At 38.6% G+C, this 25,428-nt stretch overlaps 5 protein-coding genes across 12 annotated transcripts; all 5 read left to right on the forward strand.

The window, feature by feature from the left end:
- Positions 179–6,606, forward strand: LOC18597400 (inositol 1,3,4-trisphosphate 5/6-kinase 4). Of its 3 annotated transcripts, XR_001927967.1 has the most exons (13): positions 179–564; positions 664–699; positions 877–1,066; positions 1,293–1,387; positions 1,673–1,741; positions 1,951–2,153; positions 2,424–2,577; positions 3,149–3,262; positions 4,516–4,578; positions 4,994–5,139; positions 5,241–5,379; positions 5,721–5,938; positions 6,045–6,606. XR_001927967.1 is itself a non-coding variant. In XM_018121303.1 (12 exons), exons 1-12 carry the CDS (start codon positions 439–441, stop codon positions 6,210–6,212), a joined length of 1,488 nt encoding a protein of 495 aa, XP_017976792.1. In that variant the 5' UTR covers positions 194–438; the 3' UTR covers positions 6,213–6,606. The 3 variants fall into 3 exon arrangements, 2 of the variants coding, with proteins under 2 accessions (XP_017976792.1, XP_017976790.1); XM_018121303.1 differs by lacking the exon at positions 5,721–5,938 and having other exon boundaries at positions 194–564; positions 892–1,066; XM_018121301.1 differs by lacking the exon at positions 5,721–5,938 and having other exon boundaries at positions 195–564.
- On the forward strand, positions 6,997–11,280 carry LOC18597401 (la-related protein 6B). The gene is made up of 10 exons (XM_007026425.2): positions 6,997–7,766; positions 8,071–8,152; positions 8,473–8,567; positions 8,681–8,752; positions 8,969–9,048; positions 9,165–9,264; positions 9,429–9,476; positions 9,558–9,626; positions 10,101–10,250; positions 10,704–11,280. The coding sequence occupies exons 1-10, from the start codon at positions 7,230–7,232 to the stop codon at positions 10,968–10,970; spliced, it is 1,500 nt and encodes a 499-aa protein (XP_007026487.2). The 5' UTR covers positions 6,997–7,229; the 3' UTR covers positions 10,971–11,280.
- Positions 11,520–14,944, forward strand: LOC18597402 (outer envelope pore protein 37, chloroplastic). The gene is made up of 6 exons (XM_007026429.2): positions 11,520–11,994; positions 12,340–12,429; positions 12,851–13,021; positions 13,287–13,381; positions 13,818–13,938; positions 14,681–14,944. Exons 1-6 carry the CDS (start codon positions 11,611–11,613, stop codon positions 14,810–14,812), a joined length of 993 nt encoding a protein of 330 aa, XP_007026491.2. The 5' UTR covers positions 11,520–11,610; the 3' UTR covers positions 14,813–14,944.
- LOC18597403 (probable thiol methyltransferase 2) lies at positions 15,040–17,752 on the forward strand. Of its 5 annotated transcripts, none has more exons than XR_001927970.1 (8): positions 15,040–15,640; positions 15,929–16,059; positions 16,241–16,327; positions 16,464–16,564; positions 16,640–16,739; positions 16,995–17,080; positions 17,205–17,283; positions 17,467–17,752. XR_001927970.1 is itself a non-coding variant. In XM_007026430.2 (8 exons), the coding sequence occupies exons 1-8, from the start codon at positions 15,460–15,462 to the stop codon at positions 17,518–17,520; spliced, it is 780 nt and encodes a 259-aa protein (XP_007026492.2). In that variant the 5' UTR covers positions 15,040–15,459; the 3' UTR covers positions 17,521–17,752. The 5 variants fall into 5 exon arrangements, 2 of the variants coding, with proteins under 2 accessions (XP_007026492.2, XP_017976793.1); XR_001927969.1 differs by having other exon boundaries at positions 16,995–17,041; positions 17,205–17,379; XR_001927968.1 differs by having other exon boundaries at positions 16,995–17,041; positions 17,205–17,357.
- On the forward strand, positions 17,858–24,522 carry LOC18597404 (type I inositol polyphosphate 5-phosphatase 12). 2 transcript variants are annotated; one of them, XM_007026438.2, is made up of 11 exons: positions 17,858–19,138; positions 19,320–19,572; positions 19,879–20,686; positions 20,795–20,919; positions 21,168–21,252; positions 21,533–21,698; positions 21,801–21,841; positions 21,931–22,198; positions 22,923–23,046; positions 23,126–23,486; positions 23,943–24,522. In XM_007026438.2, exons 1-11 carry the CDS (start codon positions 18,313–18,315, stop codon positions 24,288–24,290), a joined length of 3,405 nt encoding a protein of 1,134 aa, XP_007026500.2. In that variant the 5' UTR covers positions 17,858–18,312; the 3' UTR covers positions 24,291–24,522. The 2 variants fall into 2 exon arrangements, with proteins under 2 accessions (XP_007026500.2, XP_007026496.2); XM_007026434.2 differs by having other exon boundaries at positions 21,533–21,841.

Here is a 25,428-nt window from a genome sequence, read left to right on the forward strand (position 1 = left end):
AAGGTTAAATATATATATATATAATATATATATATATATATATATATACATGCAAACACTCATTTTTTTTCTTTAAAAATAAAAAAATATATATGTGTATCCAAATACGGATGAGCTATTTGGGCTTTTGGATAGAGGAGTTGAGTTCTTCAGGGCCGAAGCCATTGGCCTGGATAATAGATAGCTTGATTCTGGGGCATCAGCCGTGGCGCCTTTAGGCTTAAGGCTTAAGCGAAGCAAACGTCAGGGAAAGGAAGAAGAAGAAGAAGAAGAAGAAGGTCAGATATTCACAGATTCCAAGGTTGAAGAAGAAGAGATTTGGTTTTAGACAAGACAAAAAGTTGAAGAAGAAGAAGAAGTAGAGCAACTCTACGAACAACACCCAACGGCGGCATTTCCGAGCTTCGGTTTGAGTCTGTGTGAGAAGTAATCGTTTTAATGGGTGGAGTTGTGAGGGGAGTGATAGTCGACCATGCGCTGCTTCAACATGGAAATGGAGAGCCCGACAATAACAACCCAACCCTCTCCTTGCTCCGCAAGCTCCCATTCTCCAACATCCGTACGGTATACATACTTACCAGGAGTATCCTGTGTACTTTTATCTCTTTCTTTCTATTTTTTTTCTTTTGATTTTATGCCCACCAATCTCCTCTCCTACTGCAGGCTATTTCCTATGGATTGCCTCTTTCAGCTGATCAAGTACGCGAGATGAAAGATGATGATTTTTCCTTTTTATCCGCGTCTTCCATTTTTTTCTTTATCTATGATTTCGTTTTCATACTATGATGAATGATATCTTCATCATCATCATTATCATCAGTGCCATAAGCAACGATTATACAGTCTATATGTATTTCTTTTATTTGCTTGTCATAGGTCAATCTCCTGCAGGCAATGGCAGACCTACACTCTCTTCAATGCCTTCCTTTGACTGCATCTTCCATGGACATTGCTCCACGTGAGATTGCCCAAGCTTGGGCTCATAACTCAGGCACCATCTTGTACCTCCTTCCTAACCGCGATGCCTCTCCCAAAATAACTTGCACTTTCTTCTCAATTGCTCCGGGTGAGCACTATTTAAACTTTTCATTCCTGGATAAATTACAATCATCAAGGAAGCTGCCTCAGCTTTTGGTAGAATAATATGTATACACCAACTTCTTTGAAAAACCTCCTAGAGTTTGTCAAAGTCTCTCACATTGAAGATGGAGGATCCTCCTGCTTGACTTCAACTTCATGCTTTTTACTCAGTCAAAATTGCTTCCTGAAATTGGTTTTGCCTTCCTCCTCAGGTGCTGATGTTACCAGTGCACACAACAAGTCAAACAGGATTTATATGGACAAATTGGAAGAGCTACCTTTGACTATTTGCCGCTTAAATAAAAAGGTCACCCTCTGATCACTCATTTCTATACTTCCTGTTTGTTATGCATTTCTAAAATCTTAATGTACTGCCAAATCCTAGGATCCAATGTTTTCCCCATCCACCTTAAAACTTCAAAGGTCATAGGAATCACTATGAACAGCATATAAAACTTGAGTAGCTTAGGTGACGTCCTCAAAAATCACAAATTAGAGTAAGGATTTACCTGAATATCAATTTACCTTCAAACATACTTTAGATTCCTCAAAAGACAATAACCTTTCATGACTTCTTTCACATTTTTCTCAGGCAATAAGCAACGATGTTGTGACAGTTGGTTACATTATGAAGCCTTCTCGTGAGGAAGATTTTGCCAAGGTCAGCCCTTTGATTACAAATTAATTTATTCAGATTTCTTGGGAAAGGAAAATTGCATTAAAAAAGAGTAGTATTAACTTATAGATTATGATTTTTCTCTGCCTTCAACTTTGCTAAGAACTGACTCAACAAGCTATGATTTTTTTCTGTAATTCTTGTTATGGTTTATATTGACCATTCAAAGCTCATGTATTGCATGAATTTTGTAGAGGGGTGCCTTTCCAATGTGTGCAACTCCAAATGGGTTGATTTTTTTGCCCTTGACGTTCAAGATTCCTATATCAACACAGTTAGAAGAGGTTGATGTGATTCTCCATAAAGCAACTGATGAAATTGTGTCGATTGAATTAAACAGCTTCTCAGAACCTTCCTACAGAATTGCTTTCACAACAGGAATGCAGGAACTGCAAAGGTATTTTTGACATCTAAGTATGTGTTTGTGTATGTGAATCTATGAGCTCACACGAGACTGTATAAAATATATGGCTTCTTGGCTTTCTTATCTTTTGACAGTCATGTGTCTGACTATATGGTATTTATGGTGGCCAAGAACAATACTATCATCTTGAACTTGTGTCCTTATAGTCTAGGAAAAAAGTTATCTTTTGTAGTCCATGAATTAATTTTAGTTGGATGTGATACTCATGGAGCTCCTTTGTAACTACTGCTGATTCTTGAACAGGAATATTGAAAATCACAATCATTGCTTTGAAGTTGATCCACTTAGTAGCATTTACCCTGTTTTGGATCGGTTAACGATCCAACAAATTCTACTTGGTCTGGAGGATCTCAATTCAGGAGGACGCTGCAAAGTCAGGGCCCCTCACTTTTTCAAGGTCTTTTGCCTGAATGGTATCTATTATATACTTGTTTCACAAGGATGTAGAAAACTACTTGATATTGCTCTATGGAACTTTTGCTAAATTGTTAATTTGCAGAAAATGTTACTTGTATGATTGAAAACTATTTGTGACAGAATATGAAGGCTTTATGCCAGACACTGGTACTTCTTTTCAGTTATTTGCATGATGAAGTTTGTCATAAAAGGAATCTCTTGCAAGTACTTCCTCACTGGAGGTTTTCCATAGTTTAACTTGCCAGAATGTTTTATAATAAGGAAATCGAAGGGGGGATATATAAGTTATAAGAATTTGAGGGTTTCTTCTTTATTTTGGGTAGACTGCAACTTAGTTACTTTTGCTAGTTGAAATGCCCATGAGTTCCAGAAGATGCATTCTTTCAATACTTTGTGCAGGTTAGAATGAAATGTTATGAATGTGATTGCAAGACCTTTCACCTTACCTTCTGTCTTCAGTTCAATAACAAGTAAACAATTATGTTTTAGCTTCTTGAACGTTTCCCTGAATTTAATGGTTTTCTTTGCACATGTGCTGCTCAAATATGCAGGTTGACAGGTTTGATGAACCGGATTTGGTACAAAGACTACGTGATGCAAAGCTGTCTGTTCCAAGTATAGTGAAACCTCAAGTTGCCTGTGGTGTAGCTGATGCTCACAGTATGGTAAATATATGGTTAATTTACATATCCCTTCTGGTACCATGAGTTTGGATAATGTTACTGTGGAGAAAACTAATAAGAGGTACCTAGATTTCCATGATTTACTTTCTCTACCATTTGTTATGAAGACTACTTGCTATCCCTGATTTCTTGTTGCTTAAATTAAAAAATTCTTTTCCATCTATGAATTCTGATTTACCATTTCATGTCAGTAGACAGCATTCTCTGATTAGTGAAGCTATTACTCTATTTCTCACTTTGTCTCCCCTTTCTGGTATTAGTTATCTCTTGTCCCAATTGGTATTGTACATTTAAGATCCTGATGATGAAGTAGTTTGCCTTTCATTTGTTCTAAAGCAATTAGGAACCATTGTTGGTGTATGTCTTTATCTGTATATACCAGTACTAGAGATGTTGATATATTCACTGAAGGCAGCATATCAGGGGGAAAGACAAGATGCTAAGTTGCTCTACTCTTTAAAATATAGATTGCATCGTCAATTATTTCATCACAACAACAGCAAACATAGCCTTTTCTCAAAATCTGAGGTTGGCAGCATGGACCACATTATGCCACTCTGTTCATTTAGAACCTTGTCTTCAATAATCTTGGTAAAATGAAGTTTCCATTTATTTGCTTGAGAACATTATGGGCCTGTTTAGTTTTAGAAAATGTTTTCGATATTTCCATCTCCATTTTTACATTATAAATGATCAATGAAATAAGGATGATAACTATATTTGGAAACCCTTGTTGCACAATTTTCTATAAAATTGGAAAATTATTACAAATGGTTTTCCCATCTTTTAACTACATTTGTTTGCTTAATCCCATTGGTCATATTTGGGGTGTAACGGAATGGAAAATGGAAACATTTTGAAAAATTAAACAGCCCTATTTTTTCCCCTTTGGTAACTCCTGTTACCCAACTTAGGTAATGATATTTGTTAAACGTGCTGACTTATCTTTATTTGAGTGAATGATAAGTAATCTGTGTTGTAGACTTGCATTCTCTCTGATATAATATTACTTACTATGAGTAGATGCCTAATTTGTCTAATATCATTCCTAATTCAGAGATAAAGAAATTATTTGGTCAAGTACTAACATTGCTTAACAGCATTTATAAAATGATTGTGGCTCTTATTTTGGACATTTTGATTCAATGTAAACAAACTATAATTGTCATGTCTTTCATCACCTTTTAGTTTACCAAACTTTACTTCATCAGAAAAGCTAAATTTTCTCATAACAGGCAATTGTCTTTAGAGTTGAAGATTTCAAAGATTTGAGTGTTCCGCTACCTGCTGTTGTTCAGGTGAGCATCCACAAATATTTTAAAGCTGTTCATATGAAGGAAATCATGATTGCATGTTTTATATTGCTAAATCTCTCTGCTTGAAGTTTAAAAATAAGGTTCTCAATTCCAGTCTTAATACTAGTTCCTGGGATTTTGCAAGCTGCCACATTTCGTTCTTATTGGACTATGATCTTTTATTTGTTCATGCTTCACTTATATTATGTCATTAAGCCAACATCAGTTCAAAGTACAAAATTGCTTATCCCCCCCAAAAAAAAAAGTGTAAGGTACCAAAATTTTTCGTCCATGTTCCATGGGAGACCTTAATCACAATGGTGCTATGTCTAAGCCTGTTTCCATAATCAGTAAATGTGACAATCTACTTCTTATTGGGAAACCTTGGCTCTAAAACGGGAAATGATTTGGACTGCAGGAATACGTTGATCATTCATCCACTTTGTTCAAGGTTTATGTTCTGGGTGAGAGAGTTTTCCATGCAGTAAAGAAGTCTACACCTAATGCTGACATTTTGATGAAATCATCTGAAATTAATGGTCTCAGACCTCTTCTCTTTGATAGGTACATTCTGTTTCCTTTCTTCCTTCTTGTCCCCTTGTAATAAGGTCTTTGTTTTATTGAATTATTCTTTAGAAAGTTGCTGTGGTTGCATCTTCCTGCAGCTTAAAATCTCTACCTACTGGCACTGGAAACCAGCATTCTGGAGGTCAGGATCTGTGTCTTGATCTTGCTCTAGTAAAAGAGGCTGCTGAGTGGCTTTCGAGGAGGCTTGGTCTTACCATCTTTGGCTTTGACGTTGTTGTGAGTAGCTCACATAAACTTTGACTACATAACTTGAGTTGACTACATATTTCTGATTTGAAAAACATTATGTTCCTTTTAAAACTGTTTTTAGTGAATTGTGATTTATGGTTATATTATTAACTGTAGAAACCCATACTTGTGTAAAAATATGTGAAAGTAAAAACTTTTGTTCTATACTTAGAATAGAAAATCAAGAGGATCATTTCAGTCTACCATATAATCTCTTTTGGACCCCACTAGTCACCTGCAAGTGGTACAGTTATTCTAAGATACTTAACTGTTATGTCTTGTGTTTTTTTGTGCTCAATAATTTTAATTGAATTGTGGAGGGGATTCAGGGGACATTCAGGGGACGAAGTTGGGTGAATGGCTGAGAAGGGACAACCTTGGCAATTTACTTGGTATAACGTAGTTTGAAACTGTTAAAAGGAGGAATTCAGGGAATTTGGTGAATCTAGCATTGCGATAAATAAAGAATTGCATTGTGGAATGAAGCTTTGACCTGGTGCAAAGAGAAGCCAAACCTATGAGATGTAGTGGAGGGTCTAGAAAACATGTTTGTATAGTGAATTTGGATGGTGTTTCTTTAAGTCATTTGTTAGCCACCATTTGCATTATGTGTTAATTGGGATCATTTTTTGTTTGCTGGTAAAAACTTTCAGATTCAGGAAGGTTCTGGGGATCATGTGATTGTGGATGTAAACTACCTGCCATCATTCAAAGAAGTTCCTGATGGTACGGCGATTCCTGCCTTCTGGGATGCTATTAAAAAGAAGGTTGATTCAAAAGCAATGAAGCAAGCAAGCGTGGCCGCCTCCCATGGAATGTAAAGCGGGTGCGAGATAAGAAATGCGGTTGGTGTCCAATAAGAAAATGAAAGACAACCTCTTGGGAGATGAATGAGATGTCTTCTGACAATAAGCTTGTAGTTCTTCACATGTCCATGTCTGTTAGGTGTGGTGCACCGTGCATGTGATGTGAGGCCGTGATCTTACTATCTCGAAAGTTTTGGGCTTCTTCTCTTGTTCTAATTGAAGCTAGTACAGTACTACTTACCTTGCTGCCATATGAGTAATTGAAGTAGGAAACCATTAATAAGGCTTTATTTCTTATGGGAACCAAATCTAGTATACTATATCCTACCTTTTGTTTCTTCATTTGTTTTATAAGTGACACTATTTATTTTCGTTAAATGCATTAATCTCTTGTGTTGGATTTTATTTTAGTTTTGAAGAAAGAGTAATTCGAATTTGATTTACGAGAGTAAATGATACATAAGAAGTATATCATATTATTGAGTCCAATAGTCAAGTTCATATTATAACTTCTTTTTTTTTAAAAGCATATTATGATAACTTTTAAAAATGTAATAATAGAATGCTAATTATTGAATTAAATAATTTTGTAACGACATAATAATAATAATATTAAGTGGGCATTCATAATTTAATAATATATACATATATATTTATATAAGTAAAAGTAGAGAGACTGCAAAATTTAAAATCCAAAGATCTATTATAGAAATTAAAAGTAGTAATTAGTATAAGAAAAATCGAAAAATAGAAAGAAGAGTAGTACAGTACAGTACTAGTTAATATAAGTATAGAAAAGAGAGGATGAGTATAAGTAAGGCGCGATGCAGGTTCAGTGAAGGGCGAGAATTGCTCTCCATTGTCTCCCTCGGCCCTCGCCCTTCTCAGGGCCCTCTCCCCTCTGCTGTAATCCCTAGATCCCTACCCTCTCACGGGAAAAGCCTCCCCAATTTTATTTCCCCTACTATCTTCTTCTTTGATTTTTAAATTTGCTAAAGCACCAAAGTCTATACTCCTGTATATCCCACAATAATGGCCCAGCCCGAAACCCTAGATTCTCCGCTATCAGCATCTTCTTCGTCAGATCCACAACTGTCGCGGAACTTGTCATCCAGTCGACTCAACGCTCAGGCGCCTGAGTTTGTGCCTACTCGCTCTACGCCTCAGCAGCAGCAGCAGCAGCAACAGCAACAGCAACAGCAGCAGCAGCAGCAGCAGCAGCAGCAAAGTCATAGGATGATGATCCCTCCTCCTCCGCCCCCTGCGATGCTGCACGTCTACCCTCCTCCTCCGCCTCCGCCGGCGGCGTTTCACCTCCCCGTCCATAGCCCAGTGCCTATGCCGCCTCACATGGTCCCCGTGCCCCATCATATGCCCATGCGGAATCATCACCACCATCATCATCATCCTCCGTTTCAGAATCATCCTCATCATCATCGAGAGCAAGAAGTTGAGGCTGTTGTGAAGAAAGATCACCACAAGGAGCAGCATAAGGAGCACAAGGATCACGGTGCTTCTTGCTCCAAAAATGGGCTATCCGAAGAAGCTACCCTAAAGATTTTGAATCAGGTCAGAGGTCGCCATATTCGCAACACTCAATGTTCCCCCTGCTGCTCTTTCCAGTTTTAAGTGTTAATCCTTCAAGTAACTTGTGTAATTTCTTTACTTTTGAGTATTCTGGTTGAATGTCTTTGTGCATTCTTAAAGAAATCTGATTCTGGGATTAGCTAATTATTGGCGGATACTTGCAATTTAAATTGACCAAATGCTGGACTAATGTTGCCATTTTCTTTAGGAAACATTGCCTTTTCCTTTGATTTGTTCCTCTATAATTTTTCCTTTAATGTAAAAAAAAAATCAATCTTTTTTTCAGGTTGAGTACTATTTTAGTGATTTGAACTTGGCCACCACCGATCATCTTATGAGGTTTATCAACAAGGATCCGGAAGGATATGGTATGATTTCTTTCCATTTGGGAGCAAAAAGTTTTAGACTGGGACTCTAGTTTATGCAAACTTATATCATTTAAAAAGCTCATGCACATTAGTGTTGTTTATAGTATATAGATCATTAACATTGCTATTTATAGTCTAGTTGTGCATGACCATTTTGTGAGTCCTTTCCTCTCACCTCTTCCAATTTCTTTGTTAATTTTACTAATATGAATTCTCCTAGTCTTAAAGATTATTGACTTGTTCTAGAATCTAAAAATTTGAATTTGTTCTAATATAAACTATTCTGCATTCATTCTAATATTTTCTTGTTTTCCATATAGTGCCAATATCTGTTGTTGCATCTTTTAAGAAGATTAAAGCCCTCATAACTACTCATGCCCAGCTAGCTACTGTTTTGCGGAACTCGTTGAAGCTTGTGAGTATTTTTCTTGTACTCTATTTATGTGTTCTTAATTTTTTTCTTTATATGTGCTTGCTTCATATCTCTTTATGGCCTTGCTTATATCTTTTTGATTCCATAATCTACAGGTTGTTAGCGAAGATGGAAAGAAAGTAAGACGCCAGCATCCCTTAACTGAATTGGATATGGAAGAGTTGCAAGTAAGGTTTTTGTTCATTTTGTTTCTTTACATTCTACTTCTTTTTATGCAAGTTTGTTGTGCATCTTCTCTGTAAATGTTTGTTGGTCCTTGTAGTCAGGCAGTCTCATAGAATATTGCATGAGATATTTGTATTTCATCCTACCTTACATTGTATTCAATCAAATCAGGTATCCTAATGTTTTACAAATTGCTTCCAAATACTTGTGATTTGTAGTCTCGTATAATTGTTGCTGAAAATTTGCCCGAGGATCACTGCCACCAAAACCTCATGAAGATATTCTCTTCTGTTGGGAGGTACCTAGACTATTACCATATTAAAGAAATTATAAACTCTAGGTAGAAATTTTTGTGTTTATCTGTGTTTATCATGGTTTTTATGGACCAAACTCTCTTGATCTTTGTGTTCTTAGTGTGAAGACAATTCGTACCTGTCAGCCTCAACCCTCTGGTGGTGGGGTTTCTTCAGCATCTAGGACAGCAAAAAGTGATGGCATGCATTTTAGTAACAAGGTACGTCTGCTCGTCATGCATGTGCTGGCAATTTTGTTTATTTCCTATGGATGTTGGTCAAATTCTGTGGGAAGATATCACATTTCTCTCGATATTTATCCTGATTAAAAAATATTAGCCATTGGGTTGATGATTTAATTTTGGACACTTTATCTATTTTGTAGTTGCATGCATTTGTGGAATATGAATCTGTTGAGCTGGCTGAGAAAGCAGTAAGTACTCCTATTTTCCATAGGATGGCCCTTTTTACCTTCCATGGTTATAAACAGATGAATAAATGTCTTATTTTGCAGGTAGCAGAGCTGAATGATGAGGGAAATTGGAGGAGTGGCCTTAGGGTCCGCCTAATGCTTAGACGTGTGGTATGTAGTGATGGATATTTAAGGTTTTTACTTCAATTACTTCTGCTCTTTTGCTCCCTTTCTCTTCTCCTTTAATGTTTGTGAGATCCAGTGAATTGTCAGTGGAAATAAAAAAGTATCATTGAGTGGACCTTAGTCTGTTTATCCATTGAGCCTGTTTAACATTTTATATCACCAGATAGTTTGGAGTGTGAAACTTATTCTTAGTGTTTGAAATATTAAATAAGTGAGCATTTGGTAGATTATACAGTTCTCAACCTCCTCCCGGACTGCACGCACAGAGACAATGCAAAAAAAAAAAGAAAATCCAATTGTTATAGTTGTTTTCAATTTGGGTCGTATATATCATCTATTTCATTAATTTCAACTGAAATCTAGGTTTGATGCAGAAAATTTGTTATGTTTGGCTAATTTCATTTGATTCATGAAGCAAGACTAGACCATTGATCTGTGTTTGCATTCTCTTATTCTTAGTCGAAACCTGCTCATACAAGAGGGAAGAAGAGCCATGATGGGGAAGGTCATTATGAGGAAGATGATGCTTCAACATCCGAGCAGCAGTCAAATGATAAACAACAAGAAGATCCATCTCAGTTGTCTGATATCCATTCACATGAGTATCCTGTAAGTGCCAGTACAAAATTCTCTCCATGTTTTGGTTAAGGTCTTCAAATAAGTATTTACCTTGAGTTAGGCTCTTCCTGTTATGGGCATAGATCCCCTCTAACAAAAATTAACTATGAAATAGAACGAAGATAATGCTAAGACAATGAAATACTGGAAATGGCTTCTTGACTATTATGAACATACTTGTGCTGTAGTGGCTAATTTGCTAAACTTGTGAAGCTCTGCTTTTCAAAAAATGGGCGTGTTCCACATGCTGTTTTGCTGTTACTTTTGAAGATACTTTTAAGATAATAACAGGGAGCAATGCAGTGATGTATATTGTAAAGCATTGGTACAGCAGTGATACCCGTAATTATATGAAGCTAGAAATCAAACTTGGCTCAATTTGCATATGCTGTTCTGGTTGTTTCCCAGAATGCTAATTGTCATACCGTGGTTCTCCTTGTTCAGGGAGAGGAGCATTCCAATGAGAAAGAGGGTGGGCAGAAAAAAGGGCGAAACAGAGGCCGGGGCAAAGGACGTGGGCGGGCTCAATACCATAATAACCAACATAATAGTCGTGGAAATCATGTGGGCACTCCCCCTTCAGCAACAAGTAATTTGGTCAGTAACGAGCAAGCGACTGTAGCAAAGCAGCCCCCTGGTCCTCGAATGCCAGATGGCACAAGAGGATTTGCTATGGGTCGGGGGAAGCCGGTTGCTGTTAATACGGCGTGATTAATATTTATACTAGACAAGACAATGGTGTGCAATGTTATATTGGGGTAGGGAAGTATATGTGTTTTTAAAGTGCATGACAAGGGGGTGGCCATCTATGGTTATTAGTCATAGTTTAGTTGAAGAGTAAAATTATAAGTAGCGAGTGTGGAGTGAGCATTTTGAAAGTGGGTATGGATGATATGCATATTTGTTGTTATTGTATTAACTTGTAGAGAGTTGATGACCTATACCCTGTACCCTATGGCTATAGCCTATAGAATGAGTGAAGAAGCAATAATAATACTATTATTACTTTTGGTTACAATAATTTCCTTCTATATGTGTTGGCCTCCTCACTTCCTTACAAACTGCTCTGCTCTGCCCTGCATTGGAGTCAGTGGCAACTTCAAACATATCCTTCAACGCGATGGTAGCAGCAGGCACGAGACCTGCATGGCCCAGCAGAGTCCCATGTCCAACACTCGACCAAAACGAGAAAAACCAAGTACAAACAAACAAACAAACAAACAAACAAACAAACGAAGTTCCAATCCTATCTGCACTTTTTTCTGCCCACAAAAAGTAAAAAAAAAAAGAAAGAGTCCATTACTCTCTTTTCCTTCGAGTTCCAATTTAGAATTTGGAGCAAAAGAAAAGAATGGTGGAACCTTCCCCTCCGAATCCTGTCTACATGGTCCCAGCAGTTACGCCACCAGGTGCAGGTGATGGTGATCCTCTTTTTCTTCCTCTGTCGCCGCCCAGCCCCAGTCCCAAGAGGCCGCCTTGGGTGCGTGTGACATCAGAGTTTGACAGTGGGAGCCTGATATTCTTCCACAAGGTGTCATGCAAGGTGTTTGACAATCTCGCAAAGCTGAAGCTTTCCTTCAACAACAATACGAAGCGGGAGATCTCCCACCCCCACTTGGCCCTCACTTCCAAGCACTTGTCCGTCCATTACGATGTTGAGGATCAAGAGGCCCTCATCGAAACCTCCTTCCACGTGGCTCCCCGCTTGCACTTCAAAACTGCTCACTTTCTCAAGGTTTCGCAATTCAATTTCAATTTCAATTTCAATTCCATGCATGCATTGCTCAACTTTTCATCTCTTCATTCTCAAAACCACCAAGTTTAGAGTTTGCTTAAATGGGAGCCAAGTTTAGCATTCTTCTCTCATTTTCCAAGCATCTTAGAACAGAGCCTCAATTGTTTTACTTCAATACTACGAGTTACTACGATTGTCTCTTTTTTTTACCCTTGGTCTTCCTGTTTGATTGAACTTCTTCCTTGCAAACCAACGTTTCGTTTTGGCTTCCCTTCCTTAAATTCCCCTGTTTGCTTGCTGATGAATAATTACATTAAAGCATCCCACATCTGCCATCTGTTTCAGGCACAACAAAGTGAGGTGACAATGGTTGCAAACCTTGCTGATCCTGGATATGCCCTTGAGCTCTCATCTCCTGTTCCCTATGTCGGTTTGGTGAGTTTAATCTTCTATAGCGTGTTATCAGTGAATAGCAAATCACTTCACTAATGTTTGACTGCTGGACATAAAAAAACTATGTAGTTCCAAGATGCTTCTATGGTATTACATTTTTTTAATATTTTTTGGGTTGTTCCATCTATAATTGTTCTGCTTAGCAGCCTGAGACTAACATCAATCTCAACATAGTTTGAAAAGTATCTTTATATTTAATTTACAGTGTTTTAGTGGTTATGCATTAAGCTGCCAAAATTATGCTTCCTGTTGTGTCAATTCAACATGCCATTCATGATGCTGTCCTTGTATTTTTCCTACAATGCTCTGCCTGTGCTTATTTTAATTCCAATAGGTGATTAATTTAAACATGTATATGGCCTTCTCCCCATAATTGTCTCAGTTCCTTTTCCTGATGTTGCAGCCTAGAGCAACATTTAAATTTCCTATTGGTGAAGTTTCATTGGAGGGGAGAGAGGACGAGGAAGTGAAGAGAACATTTTCAGTAAATGGTATTATTAAAGGTCAGGTTCTGAATGGCGTCTGCGCTGCAAATTACAAGGATGAGGAGTTGAAATTAAGATATACCTATAAGGTCATTCTAATCCATTATTATAGCCTTCTACATACTTTTACGTGATCATTTATTTGCAAGGCCAGACTATGTAATGTGTTGTGGGTGATCGATCCACTTGCATCTATTCCAATATGAATGACTTGGATAGCTGGAAGTTGGCCCTAGAGATCACCTACAGTCAAATGCTTAGACTGCAACATGATGGATATGCTAATTTGCAAAGTATTATTTTGAGTGCTCTACTTGTTTTGAAATTGTGTTGATGTATATCAATCCATTACAGGATGAGGCACTATCCTTTATCCCAAGCATTTCATTGCCTTCAAATGCTTTATCATTTTCTTTCAAGAGACGTTTCAGTCCATCTGATAAGCTGAGGTTGGAGGCTCTTTCTTTTTCTATGGTTCTTATTATTATTATAAGATTCCTTTTCTCGGAGGATCTCTTTGTGTTTGCTGTTGGAAACCGAACAGCTTATTAATGCAAGCTAATGCATTCATTTAGCTGCTACACTCTGAGTTGTTGTGTGCAAGATATTCGACTTTGAAAATACCTATTCTTTTCTTTATCACCTGAGGGAACGGAAGTCACGGAAGCTCTATGTTGTACCTGCAAGTAAAGGAGGAGAAAATTAGATGTTCCCTGGCATGGTAACTTTCTTAAAGTTACACCGCATGTGGGGCATGCAAAGTTTTGCTTATATGAAGGGTTTGAAGAGTCTGTGAAGTTTTCTCAATCACATTTTAGTTCTAGTTATTTTTGTCTGTTATTTTGTTTCAAGTGTTTGATCATCAGTTTTGGTGTTTATGTATAGCTACTGGTACAATTTCGATTCAAACTATTGGAGTCTTGTCTACAAGCACAAATACGGGAAAGACTTCCAATTCAAAGCTGGTTATGATTCAGAGGTTCGTGCTGCCTGGGCTTCTCTTTGGGTAAGTTATCTTAGCTGCTACAATTCCACGCTTACCGGTGTTCAAAGAATTCACTGCCTGTTTCATTTCTTTATTGTTTCTATTGTCATTATGTTATGCTAAATCTGTGAAAGACATCACTCTTTTACAATTGTTGCTTAGATTTGAAGTATCATTCTATGCATGTACCGAGGTGACATACGGGGGACATTTTCGATGCTTGGTGTTCTTCCCCTGACCCCTAACCATGTTGCCTAAAGTGACTAGCTGAAAAAAACAGACAAATGCTTAATCAGCAATCTTAGTACCTACTTCTGATGAATAAGTTTTTAATGCTCTTAATGGTAGCTAACTTTAGGTGTTGTACTGCAATTCTTTGTTCATGCTGACAGATAGGTTATGGCACTTTACTCCCAAGCTAACGGGTGAAGTTTTCTCTTCTTGGTCTATGATGTGGGAATTATAGGGTTATAGAACTATGCTACACCTCCTTGTTAAAATGCGATATGCATCAGTTGCAAATCAAATTGAGTGGCCCTAGTTTCGCACTTAAGTCATCTCTTTAATTATCAAAGAAAGAAAGAAGAAAGGCCCTTCAAAAAAAAAAAAAAAGAAAGAAAGAAGAAAGGAAGAAAATGGAATGTGGGCCATTCAGCAATTGACCATTTACTAAGCAGTCACATTATAAGCTTGAAATTTTCCACATAACTAGCAGCTTGGTTTTGGCATGACTTGTTAACAAATACTAAAATTCTGGTTTCAGGTTGGAGAGGAAGGTGGCAGGGCAAAGACAGCTCCGATGAAGTTGAAAGTCCAGTTTACTCTCCAAGTGCCTCAAGATGACATCAAATCATCAGCATTAATGTTCCGTGTCAAAAAGAGATGGGATATATAGTAGTTCTGAGTACATATCTGGGACATCTTTCTCTCCTTTCTCATACGGGTTCTGTAAGATAGCATAATTCTGGGACACTTGCCATTGTAATGATTTTATTGCTACATAATCATATTCTCCCCCTTGGTTTTATATGTATACCTGTCTGTGAGACTAGCGGTCTTCAGGAGATGTCTCTCTGGGAATATAATAGATTGGAAAGCCATGACCATGAGAGGAAGAGTAACTGGGAATTATGAAAAGCAGGTGGCTTTGTTGTAATGGACAACCCTTCACGTTTTCCTGTGAAATTTAAGAATCGGAAAACAATGAAAAGAATAGTTGTGAAATCTCCATCATGAGCTCTTGGAAATGGTGAGTGCCACAGCAAACTGTTTGCAGTGATTCTTGTACCTTTGGGATTGGCTACCACTCAATGTGGGTACGAATAAAAGAGGCTGAGAGGCATAATGCTAAATAAATTGGCGCTAAAGCGAATTTGGAGAACCTTTTTCTTTCATCAGCAAATGAAAAGGCTGACCTTTTTGCTAACACCAACGCTGACCTTTTGAGCGTTGACCTTTTTTACTCCCAATGTTTAACCTACCCTAACGGCGATAAAAGCTGACGTGACAAATTCACAATGCTTCTTTGAGTTTATCAAGGTTATGCCGCCATCACTCTTCTCCTTCCAGTTTCGGATACGGAATCTGCCGCTGCGAGTGCCATCCACCACTCTCGGAACAATCCGTGTCATGAACAACAACCGCCACCGCACTGCGGATAGCAGAGTTGAATCCAATCCTCGCGTACATAAACTCCAACAACTCGTTAACACCAATGCTTCTGGTAATTATCTCCAACAACTCATTGAATTCATCTCACATATTATTCCCCATTTCTTCTTCAATTTTTGGTTTGTTCAAGTAGCATGGTTTTTTGGTTTCCACTTTGGTTAAGGTAAGCCTGAGATTTTTCCTTATGTATGAAGTAGTTTTGCTACATGGGTTCTTGAAATATTCTCTGGCTTTTCTGGGAAAATTGTAAGAAGCAGTTTCACTTCGGATGTTTTCTGCTTGGGGTTTCTGCCTGATGACTACTCATACTCCATATCATATCTTTCCACTTAATTTTTAGGTGGTTGGGAAGAGTCCTGGAAGCAGGGAGTCACCCCTTGGGATTTAGGTCGCCCTACACCTGTTATTTCACATCTCCATCACACAGGATCCCTCCCCATGGGCAGGGTTCTCGTCCCTGGATGTGGCACTGTAAGTTGTATTCTCTGCTATATGCCTTATCGCTTTCAAAATGCAACTGCATTCACTATGCAAATTGGTACCACCTTTACTTCTCTCTCTGCAATTATGCTCATCATATTTCTTCCCTAAAACCTCTGCTAGCATCTTATATTAGTGATTTAAACAGGAATAAACTGCTGAAACATGACAGGGCTATGATGTGGTGGAGATGGCATGCCTTGGACGCTACGTTGTTGGACTGGACATATCCGAGGAGGCGATAAAGAAAGCAAAGCAGGTAAGTGTGGCCTTTGCAGTCCTCCCAATTTAACAAGTTTTATAGAGCAGTAGCTCCAATTTAAAGTTATTTGTGCTAGTTTTAGTTCTTTCTGAAAAATTGCTTAATCTATATTCTTTTTGGTTGTCAATACCAGATGTCTTCCACGTTACCAAATGCAGATTATTTTACCTTCATAAAGGCAGATTTTTTCACCTGGCACCCAACAGACTTGTTTGATCTTATTTTTGATTATACGTAAGTCATCTTTAGAGTTGGCTGTTATCCCATTACAAAAACCTCTTGATCATTGCAATCTAATTGAATATGCAGGTTTTTTTGTGCCATTGAGCCAGATATGAGATCAGCATGGGCACAGCAAATCAAAAATTTCTTAAAACCAGATGGAGAGCTTATTACATTGATGTTTCCAGTAAGCATCTTTGTTATTTTATGATTTGTCCTTTCTTTCTTGTTTCCTTTTCCCCTCATTCAGGGACACCTCGTTTTCATGGTGATTTTTTTTTGCGTTTGATCAGTTTTTCTTTACAAATTACATGTAGCTATGGTTTTGAATCTGTAAAGCACTTCCATTTTCCACAGACGTTTGGTACTAATTAAAGTGAGATTTTGCTACTCTACTCTTTGTCATGCCACTGTAAGTGAGAGTATAATTATTTGATGGCAGATGGATGATCATGCTGGCGGACCCCCGTATAAAGTATCAATTGCAGAGTAGTTTTCTGCCTCCTTTTCTGTTTTCATCTAGATCCAGTTCAGTATTTTCCAATCCTATTTCCATGGCATTGCTTGTAATATTTTAATCAAATAGGGAGATATTTATGTGTTGACATAAGAATGAATCCATCCCAATCTGTTTGAACTTTGAACCATGCAGCTATAAAGAGGTGTTGCACCCAATGGGCTTTGAGGCAATATCCATCGTTGATAATAAATGGGCGATTGAAGTTAGAAAGGTATGTTAACATGGTTTCAGTCAGTAGCTTTTCTGCAGTTCTGCACCCGGGTTGTTCCTTGGATGTATGCCATAGTAAGACCATATCTAGCAGCTTGTAAGCTTTACATGTTTACTATACATTTGTTATCATCAAGTATAATGGTTGTGTTAAAGGATGTGTAACTAGTACTTCCTTCAACAGGGAAGAGAGAAGCTTGGAAGATGGAAAAGAGCTCTAGGTCAGTCGTCCCTGTGATAACGATGGTTGGCTATTGAGAAGCGGGTGCTTGAGTTAGGAGAATGATCGATTTCATTCACACAGTTTATATGAAATTGGAAGACATACGGATGATACATGTTATGTGATATTTGATGTCCTTCTTTTACCTTTAAATAAAAGGGAAAAAAAAGAAAAAGGCATTTGTTTTAGGTACCGAAATCACCAGTTAAAGTGTTGCATGCTGAGTAAATTAATTGTCGTTGGATTTCGTGTGGGGATGGTGTTTATCTTAAATAGAGAGTACACCATACAAAGGCTTATATAGAAGATGGTATTTAAAGCGAAAGATATTTGGATCGGTACAGCAAAGTGACCCGGAAATTTGTTGGATTCGAGATAAATCATGGTAAACTAAAGAAAGAAAGAAAAGCAGGCAGTAGTACGACTGACTCCACGATAGTAGTAAAATTTGAGGGGTTGAGAGCGCACGTGGTGCGTGAATGCAAAATGAAAGAGGTAGAGAAAGGAAGGGCGGGCAGGCAGCAACGAGCATGAGACAAGACAAATGCGCGTAGCTTTGAGGTTGGGTTGCAGTTAAAAGCCTTAAAAAAAGAAGAAACATTCCTGTCCTTAAGCTCCTCAGAATGTCCCGCCTACGTCCTCGCTCTCACTTAATGCAACGTGCTCTCCTCCTCTCCCCCACTTTCCGTCTGTCCTTAGACTCTCTCCCATTCTCACTTTCATTTCATTTCCCTCTTTCTTTCCTTTTTATGATCAAACTGTCGAAAAGGAAAGATTTATATATCCGTGAGACAACATTAACTAATAATGGATGAACATACCATCCAAGACGACGATGACGACAGAGATGCCCTCGCCGGCCTCAGCTCTGCCCCAACTCCCCAACGCAACATCCACTCCTATAGTCAGCAGCTCCGCGCCCCCTCCGCCCAGAAGCGTTACCACCAAGTCCGCAACCACAGCCTGGATGACATCCCCAAGCCCCTCGACCATAATTACTACAATAACGACTCTTCCGATGATGAGTTCTTCCCGCACTCCTCCTCCCTTTCTAACAACGCTCCCTCTGCTGAAGAATATATCATCACCTCTCACTCCCAGAGGCTCGACCAGAACCTCTCCTTGGATGGTGGCCCCGATGATCCCCGCCAATGCCACACTTTGCCCGAGTTCATTGGCGCTGGTGGCGGCACCGGTATTTTCAAGGTCCCTATGCGCGCTACCGTCCACCCCGGCCGCCCACCTTTCCTGGAGCTCAGGCCCCACCCTCTCAGGGAGACTCAAGTCTTAAAGTTCTTGAGGAACATTGCTTGCACCGACACACAGCTCTGGGCAGGCCAAGAGTGTGGGGTTCGCTTTTGGAGGTTCCAGGACGCTTATGAACCTGGCCTCGGTGCCAAAGTCAGGAGAGGTGATGAAGATGCGGTGCCCTTTCAGGAGTCTACCAACACCTCCCCTACGATGTGTTTGCTGGTAGATAGTGGAAACAGGTTGGTTTGGAGCGGCCACAAGGATGGCAAGATTAGGACTTGGAAGATGGATCAGCCTGCGGATGATACTTCTCCTTTCAAGGAAGGCTTGTCATGGCAGGCGCATCGTGGTCCCGTTCTTTCTTTGATCATGAGTTCCTATGGTAACTGCTTGATAATCTTCCTTGCCCTTGAACATCATGTTTTTTTTTTTTTTCCAATTTGTTGGTTAATTATGAACTCGCAGGCTCTTGATCTCAATTGGTGTAATGATTGATCATTGCGGCAAACTGGAAAAGAAATACGAAAGCCTTATAATATTTTACGTATGTTGCTTTGATCCAGGTGACTTGTGGTCAGGCGGTGAGGGCGGTGCTATCAAGATTTGGCCATGGGAATCCATTGAAAAGTCTCTTTCTCTTAGACCAGAGGAAAAGCACATGGCTGCTTTATTGGTAGAGAGGTCATTCATCGACCTTAAGAACCAAGTTACTGTTAATGGTAACTGTAGCATCTCTTCTTCAGATATCAAGTGCTTGATATCGGATCATGTAAGAGCCAAAGTTTGGTGTTCTCAGCCTCTTTCCTTCTCGCTGTGGTACGTTTGTTTGACCTCTGACGTTGTAATCACTGAGGTTAACATGAATGTTTATATATATTTATATCTATGTAGTGCTATAGCACTAAAAAAGTTTTATTAGTATATACCTTTCAATTTTCATAGTTTCTGTTTGAACCCGAAACCTTGTAAAAGTTGATGTTTTTTGCTGAAAGCTTGCAGGACGTAATAAAATAATGGCAAGAGTAAATATTGTTTTATATACCTACTATAGTCAATTTCCAGTTTTTATTGTATTCTCTCAATTGTAAGCCACATCGACTCTAAGAGTTATTTAATCTGCAGGGATGCTCGCACAAAGGAGCTTCTCAAAGTGTTTAACATTGATGGTCAGATAGAAAATCGAGTTGACATGCCATCAGGGCAAGATCAACCAGTAGAAGATGAGATGAAGGTAAAATTTGTTTCCAGCTCAAAAAAGGAGAAATCCGGGGGCTTTTTGCAACGATCACGCAATGCTATAATGGGAGCTGCAGATGCTGTCCGTCGAGTTGCAACAAGAGGAGCAGGTGCATTTGTAGAAGACAATAAGAGGACGGAAGCACTAGTACTATCTGCAGATGGGATGATATGGAGTGGATGTACGAATGGCCTGCTTGTGCAGTGGGATGGAAATGGAAGTCGCTTGCAAGAAGTTAATCACCATCCTTGTGCAGTCCAATGCTTTTGCGCTTTTGGAGCACGAATTTATGTGGGCTACGTTAGTGGGACGGTCCAGGTGATGGATCTTGAGGGGAATCTGATTGCAGGATGGGTTGCTCATAATGGTCCAGTGATAAAATTGGCAGCTGGCGATGGCTTTATCTTCAGCTTGGCTAGTCATGGGGGTTTACGTGGATGGAGCATCTCATCTCCAGGGCCAATTGACAGCTTATTACGATCACACTTAGCAGAAAAAGAATCAAATTACTCAATACAAGACAATGTCAGAATTGTTGTTGGAACATGGAATGTTGGTCAAGGAAGAGCCTCTCAGGAGTCACTTATGTCATGGTTGGGTTCTGTTGTATCAGATGTTGGCATTGTTGTTGTTGGGTTACAAGAAGTAGAAATGGGCGCAGGTTTCCTTGCAATGTCTGCAGCTAAAGAAACCGTAAGATTTATATATTAATAAATGTCATTTATATATAATCTTCTGGTAGACTGCGACTTGTAATTTTGATATGTACTCTCTTCTTTAACCTCTTGTATCTAAGTGTAGGTAGGACTTGAAGGGAGTTCTATTGGCCATTGGTGGCTCGACACAATTGGGAAAGCCTTAGACGAGAACACAACATTTGAACGTATGGGTTCTAGGCAGCTGGCAGGGTTGCTCATTTCTCTTTGGTAAGTACTAGTTATTAAGTCAAGATTACATTTGCAGTTTTGCCTCCAGCCTGCTTATAAATAATAAAGTGGCAATTGGTCTTTCCTTTTCCCTGGCAAGGCATGTGTGGTCTTCCCCTCAATGGTCTTAGGGGTGTTTATCCTTTTAGAATTCGTAATGAAGCTTTCCTTCTTTTTTTAGTTTTTTTTTTTTGTCAAATTGTAATGAAGCTTTATTTCTATGGTATTGCCTATTATTTGTTATTTAGGGTAAGGAAGAATCTTAGAATGCATGTTGGGGACATTGATGCAGCAGCAGTTCCATGTGGCTTTGGTCGAGCTATCGGCAATAAGGTTGTCTACCTTGATAACTTTCAATTTTCAAGCTTAGAACTTAGGCATTAATATGTACCTCTGCACTTGCTAAGTAGAAGAGGTAAGCAGTCAGTTAAAAATTGTCTCCACCTCATCCTCTTTTTTCTTGTTTATGTTACTATGACTTGGGAAGGGAGGTTTGTGAACTTTTCTCCCTGCATGATAACCTTGGAGAAGTAATCTGCCATGCTTTGAGGAGTGATTGTTTGATGGCTTTCTTCATCTTATAAGATTGATTTTGGTTCATCCACTGATGCAGGGAGGTGTAGGTTTGAGAATCAGAGTGTTTGATCGGATAATGTGCTTTGTTAACTGTCACTTAGCTGCACATTTGGAAGCAGTAAACCGTCGAAATGCAGACTTTGATCATATCTATCGAAATATGGTCTTTACCCGGTCATCAAATCTACTCAATAATGCAGCTGGTATGGTGCGATTACTGTTTTTCTGTTGCTCTCTTGCGTTCTCCTCATATTTATTTAGGCTGCTTTATTCTTCTGGCTTGCCACTGGTGCTCTGTGTTGCAGCTGGCGTCTCCACTGCTGTTCAAACGCTTCGGGCTACAAATGTATGTCCTTGCTTTGATCAATTATATTGATTTTTATCTTCTCTTTACCTTCCATACAAAATTAGTGTTATTGTCCTTCATGACCACAGGCTGCAGGTGTCAATGCTGAAGAAACAAAGCTTGACTTAGCTGAAGCAGATATGGTCGTCTTTTGTGGCGATTTTAATTACCGCCTTTTTGGTATATCTTATGATGAAGCAAGGGACTTTGTTTCTCAAAGATGCTTTGATTGGCTTAGAGAAAAGGATCAGCTCAGGGCAGAGATGAAAGCAGGTAAGGTTTTCCAAGGAATGCGTGAGGCATTAATCAGATTCCCTCCAACCTACAAGTTTGAAAGGCACCGACCAGGTTTGGCAGGTAAATATAGTTAGTGATGATAATTTGAGTTTCTTAGTAGTTGGTTGCTAGTACTAAGCATCGGTCTAGGTTTCTCTCTATGAAATTATCAACAAATGAACCAGACTACTGAACTACTGCGTATAAATAGATTCTCAAGTGCTGGATCAACCACTGGTATAGCTTTTATTGTGTGAACTGAGGGTTTGTGTGTGATTGATGAGACTGTTTTCCTGAACGATCAAGTGTGAGGGCTTTTAGTGCTTGAATGATTTACCTCTGGTTGGATATGGGCCATGTTGGTGTGGAGGGTTGGCTCCTGTGATTTTGGATTGTACATATTTTTGCAATGAATTTTATCAGATGTGGTCAGTGGTGGTTGGAATAGCTCTTTTTGGTTTATTGGAAAGGTACAGGGGCTGTTTTTGTTTTCTCTTTTGTTTGGGAGGTTAACTGGCAGGAATAGGGTGGCAAGTGAATACTAGTGAATTGTATAGTCTTTTTTGGGTTTGCGGTGCTGTGATGATTGAGGATTGTTGTTCTCAAAATTGAAAGTAACAGACCTGAATCAGATTGTAACTCTTCTCAGAGGTGAACTTTTCATGAATACATCAATTCACTTTAAATAAAAAAAAACAAAATTCTGAAGTGGAAGCGTAGTGACTGTCTGTCTTTGAATTAGTTCCTCTATTCATTGTGTCTGATAATATCACTAACTTAATGTTTTTGAAATTTACCTTTCTAGGTTATGATTCTGGTGAAAAGAAGCGCATTCCTGCTTGGTGTGACAGAGTGATATATCGTGACAACAAGTTGGGACCAGTGTCTGAGTGCAGTTTAGAGTGCCCCATAGTCTCGTCCATTTTACTGTAAGTTTCTTGACAAGACTGTTTCCATTTGCAGTTTGCCAGTTTCTACTCCAACGTCTGATCTGCAACATCTGATTAGGTATGAGGCTTGCATGGATGTGACAGAGAGTGATCACAAACCTGTCCGTTGCAAATTCCATAGTACAATTGCCCATGTTGATAGATCAGTTAGGAGACAAGCATTTGGGGAAATCATACAGTCAAATGAGAAAGTTAGGTCTCTTCTCGATGAATTACGTTATGTTCCAGAAACGGTTGTTAGCACCAACAACATAGTCCTTCAAAACCAGGACACATCAATCCTACGAATCACCAACAAGTGTGAGAAGGAAAAAGCTATATTTAAAATCATTTGTGAAGGTCAGTCCACTGTGAAGGATGATGAGGAGGTAGCAGATTACCATCCGCGAGGCTCCTTTGGCTTGCCAAGATGGCTTGAGGTATTGCACCGTCCCTTGTATTGGAAACAAATGCAAGTTTTTTGCTTCTTGGTAGGAAAAAGTAGAAAAAATATAGCGAAAGAAGCTTTCTGTTGCTTAGAATTGCCAAACTGAGATCCATGCCAATATATGAAAGAAGCTTAATGCTATAGAATTAGATCGCATTGCACCACGCCAAACATTCCAAATATGACCTTGACTGAACGACTGCAATCCTGATTTCCAAAATAAACATTGACCGTCTTTCCTCAGAGGCATCCTTTGAAACTTCCTTACCCCCATGCTTTTACCATTCTAGACACTGCAATATTTGTTTTTAAGAGCAACCTGTTGTTTTCCCTCTGACAATGACACAGAATAGATGTTGTATCACATAGATAAGTAGACTTATGTTCTTTCAGCAAAAAGCAAAAAGTAGGTTATGCTTATGTGCTTGTGCTGCTGTGTCTGAATTAGGTTACACCAGCAGCTGGGATAATCAAACCCGAGCAGTTTGTGGAGGTGTCAGTCCATCATGAAGAATTCCATACCCTAGAAGATCTTGTTGATGGCATCCCGCAGAACTGGTGGTGTGAAGACACCAGGGATAAGGAAGTGATATTGACAGTGTTTGTACAAGGCAGTTGTTCAACGGAAACAACAAGTCATCAGATCCATGTGCGTCATTGCTTCTCAGCAAAGACAGTGCGCATCGACTCAAAATCCAACACCCACAGGAAAGGCCAAGGAGGTAGTCTTCATCGCTCTGAACTTCGGCAGCTCAGCAGTTCCTCAGATGCGACTGATGATTCCACCAGGAATTAATTCGCATAACCCTTAATTTGAAGCTACGAGTCAGGTCTGATCAGATAGTAGTATCGGGCAGATAGACTATATATATACATACATACAACAACCGGATGGAGCCCTGAGGCAATCAAGTGAGTCGGGTCTGGTCTGCTGCCTCAGGAATTCATTCCCTTGACAACTGTTGTCAAGAAACTGTAAATTTGTTGGGGCTGGTTTCAGTTATTAATTTGTTGTCATTTTTTTCATATTTAGCATCCCATCCTATTTCTTTTGACTTCGAGCATTCTTTGCTCCAAGCACACTGTCACATTCCTGGACTAATTAGTATTTATTAAAAAGAACAAATTATGAGAAATAATCTTCTTCATAAACTTAATTTAAAAATATTATTTTATATAATTTTAATTATTTTTTATTAATTTTTGACATGATTTGATAATAATACTCTTTAAACAATTTCAGATAAATTAAAATAGTTTCAGTTTTTGCTCTCTAGTCATTCAGATAAAAATTTTAAAATTAAATTTCAATTTTTCTCTATACTCAAATATATTTATCTTGTCATTCAATTGGCAGAGATGACATCAAGCTCTTTCTTATTTTGTTTTATTTTTTTTTATGGTGGATCTTGGAGTTGTTAAGGGTAATGAACAGCGATTTTGTTTTTTGCAGGTAGCGATTTTGTTCTAGGGGAAAGAACAACTAAAACATGTTTGATGGATTTTATAGTGATTCACAGTTTTGTTATGTCTGGAATTGAGATGATTGTTAAGCATGGTTGTTAGGGATTTTGATTTTTTTATGAGATTTTGAGTTAAAATTGTTCATAGAATATTTTGTAAAGTGGATATATTTTGTTTTTGTATAAGGGGATTGAGTTAGGCCTCTCGATAGGTATATATTTTCTCTTGCTTTAGAAGGTTTTGGAGTTTTGTAACTTATTTTTTATAAAAAGCACAATTTCATAGCTTAGCAAAAAAAAAGTATGTGTTTTAGGTTCTTGAGTTTATTGGTTTATTTATAGAATCTCAAAATTAAGTTTACTAATTTTTAAGTATTGTATGACTTAATTACCGTGTGACTAGTTTTTAGTCATTACGTGATTAGTTTTAGGCATTACGTGACTAATTTTTAGACATTGCGTAACTGATTT

This window comes from Theobroma cacao, chromosome 5, assembly GCF_000208745.1.
Source record: "Theobroma cacao cultivar B97-61/B2 chromosome 5, Criollo_cocoa_genome_V2, whole genome shotgun sequence".
NCBI lineage: Eukaryota > Viridiplantae > Streptophyta > Magnoliopsida > Malvales > Malvaceae > Theobroma > Theobroma cacao.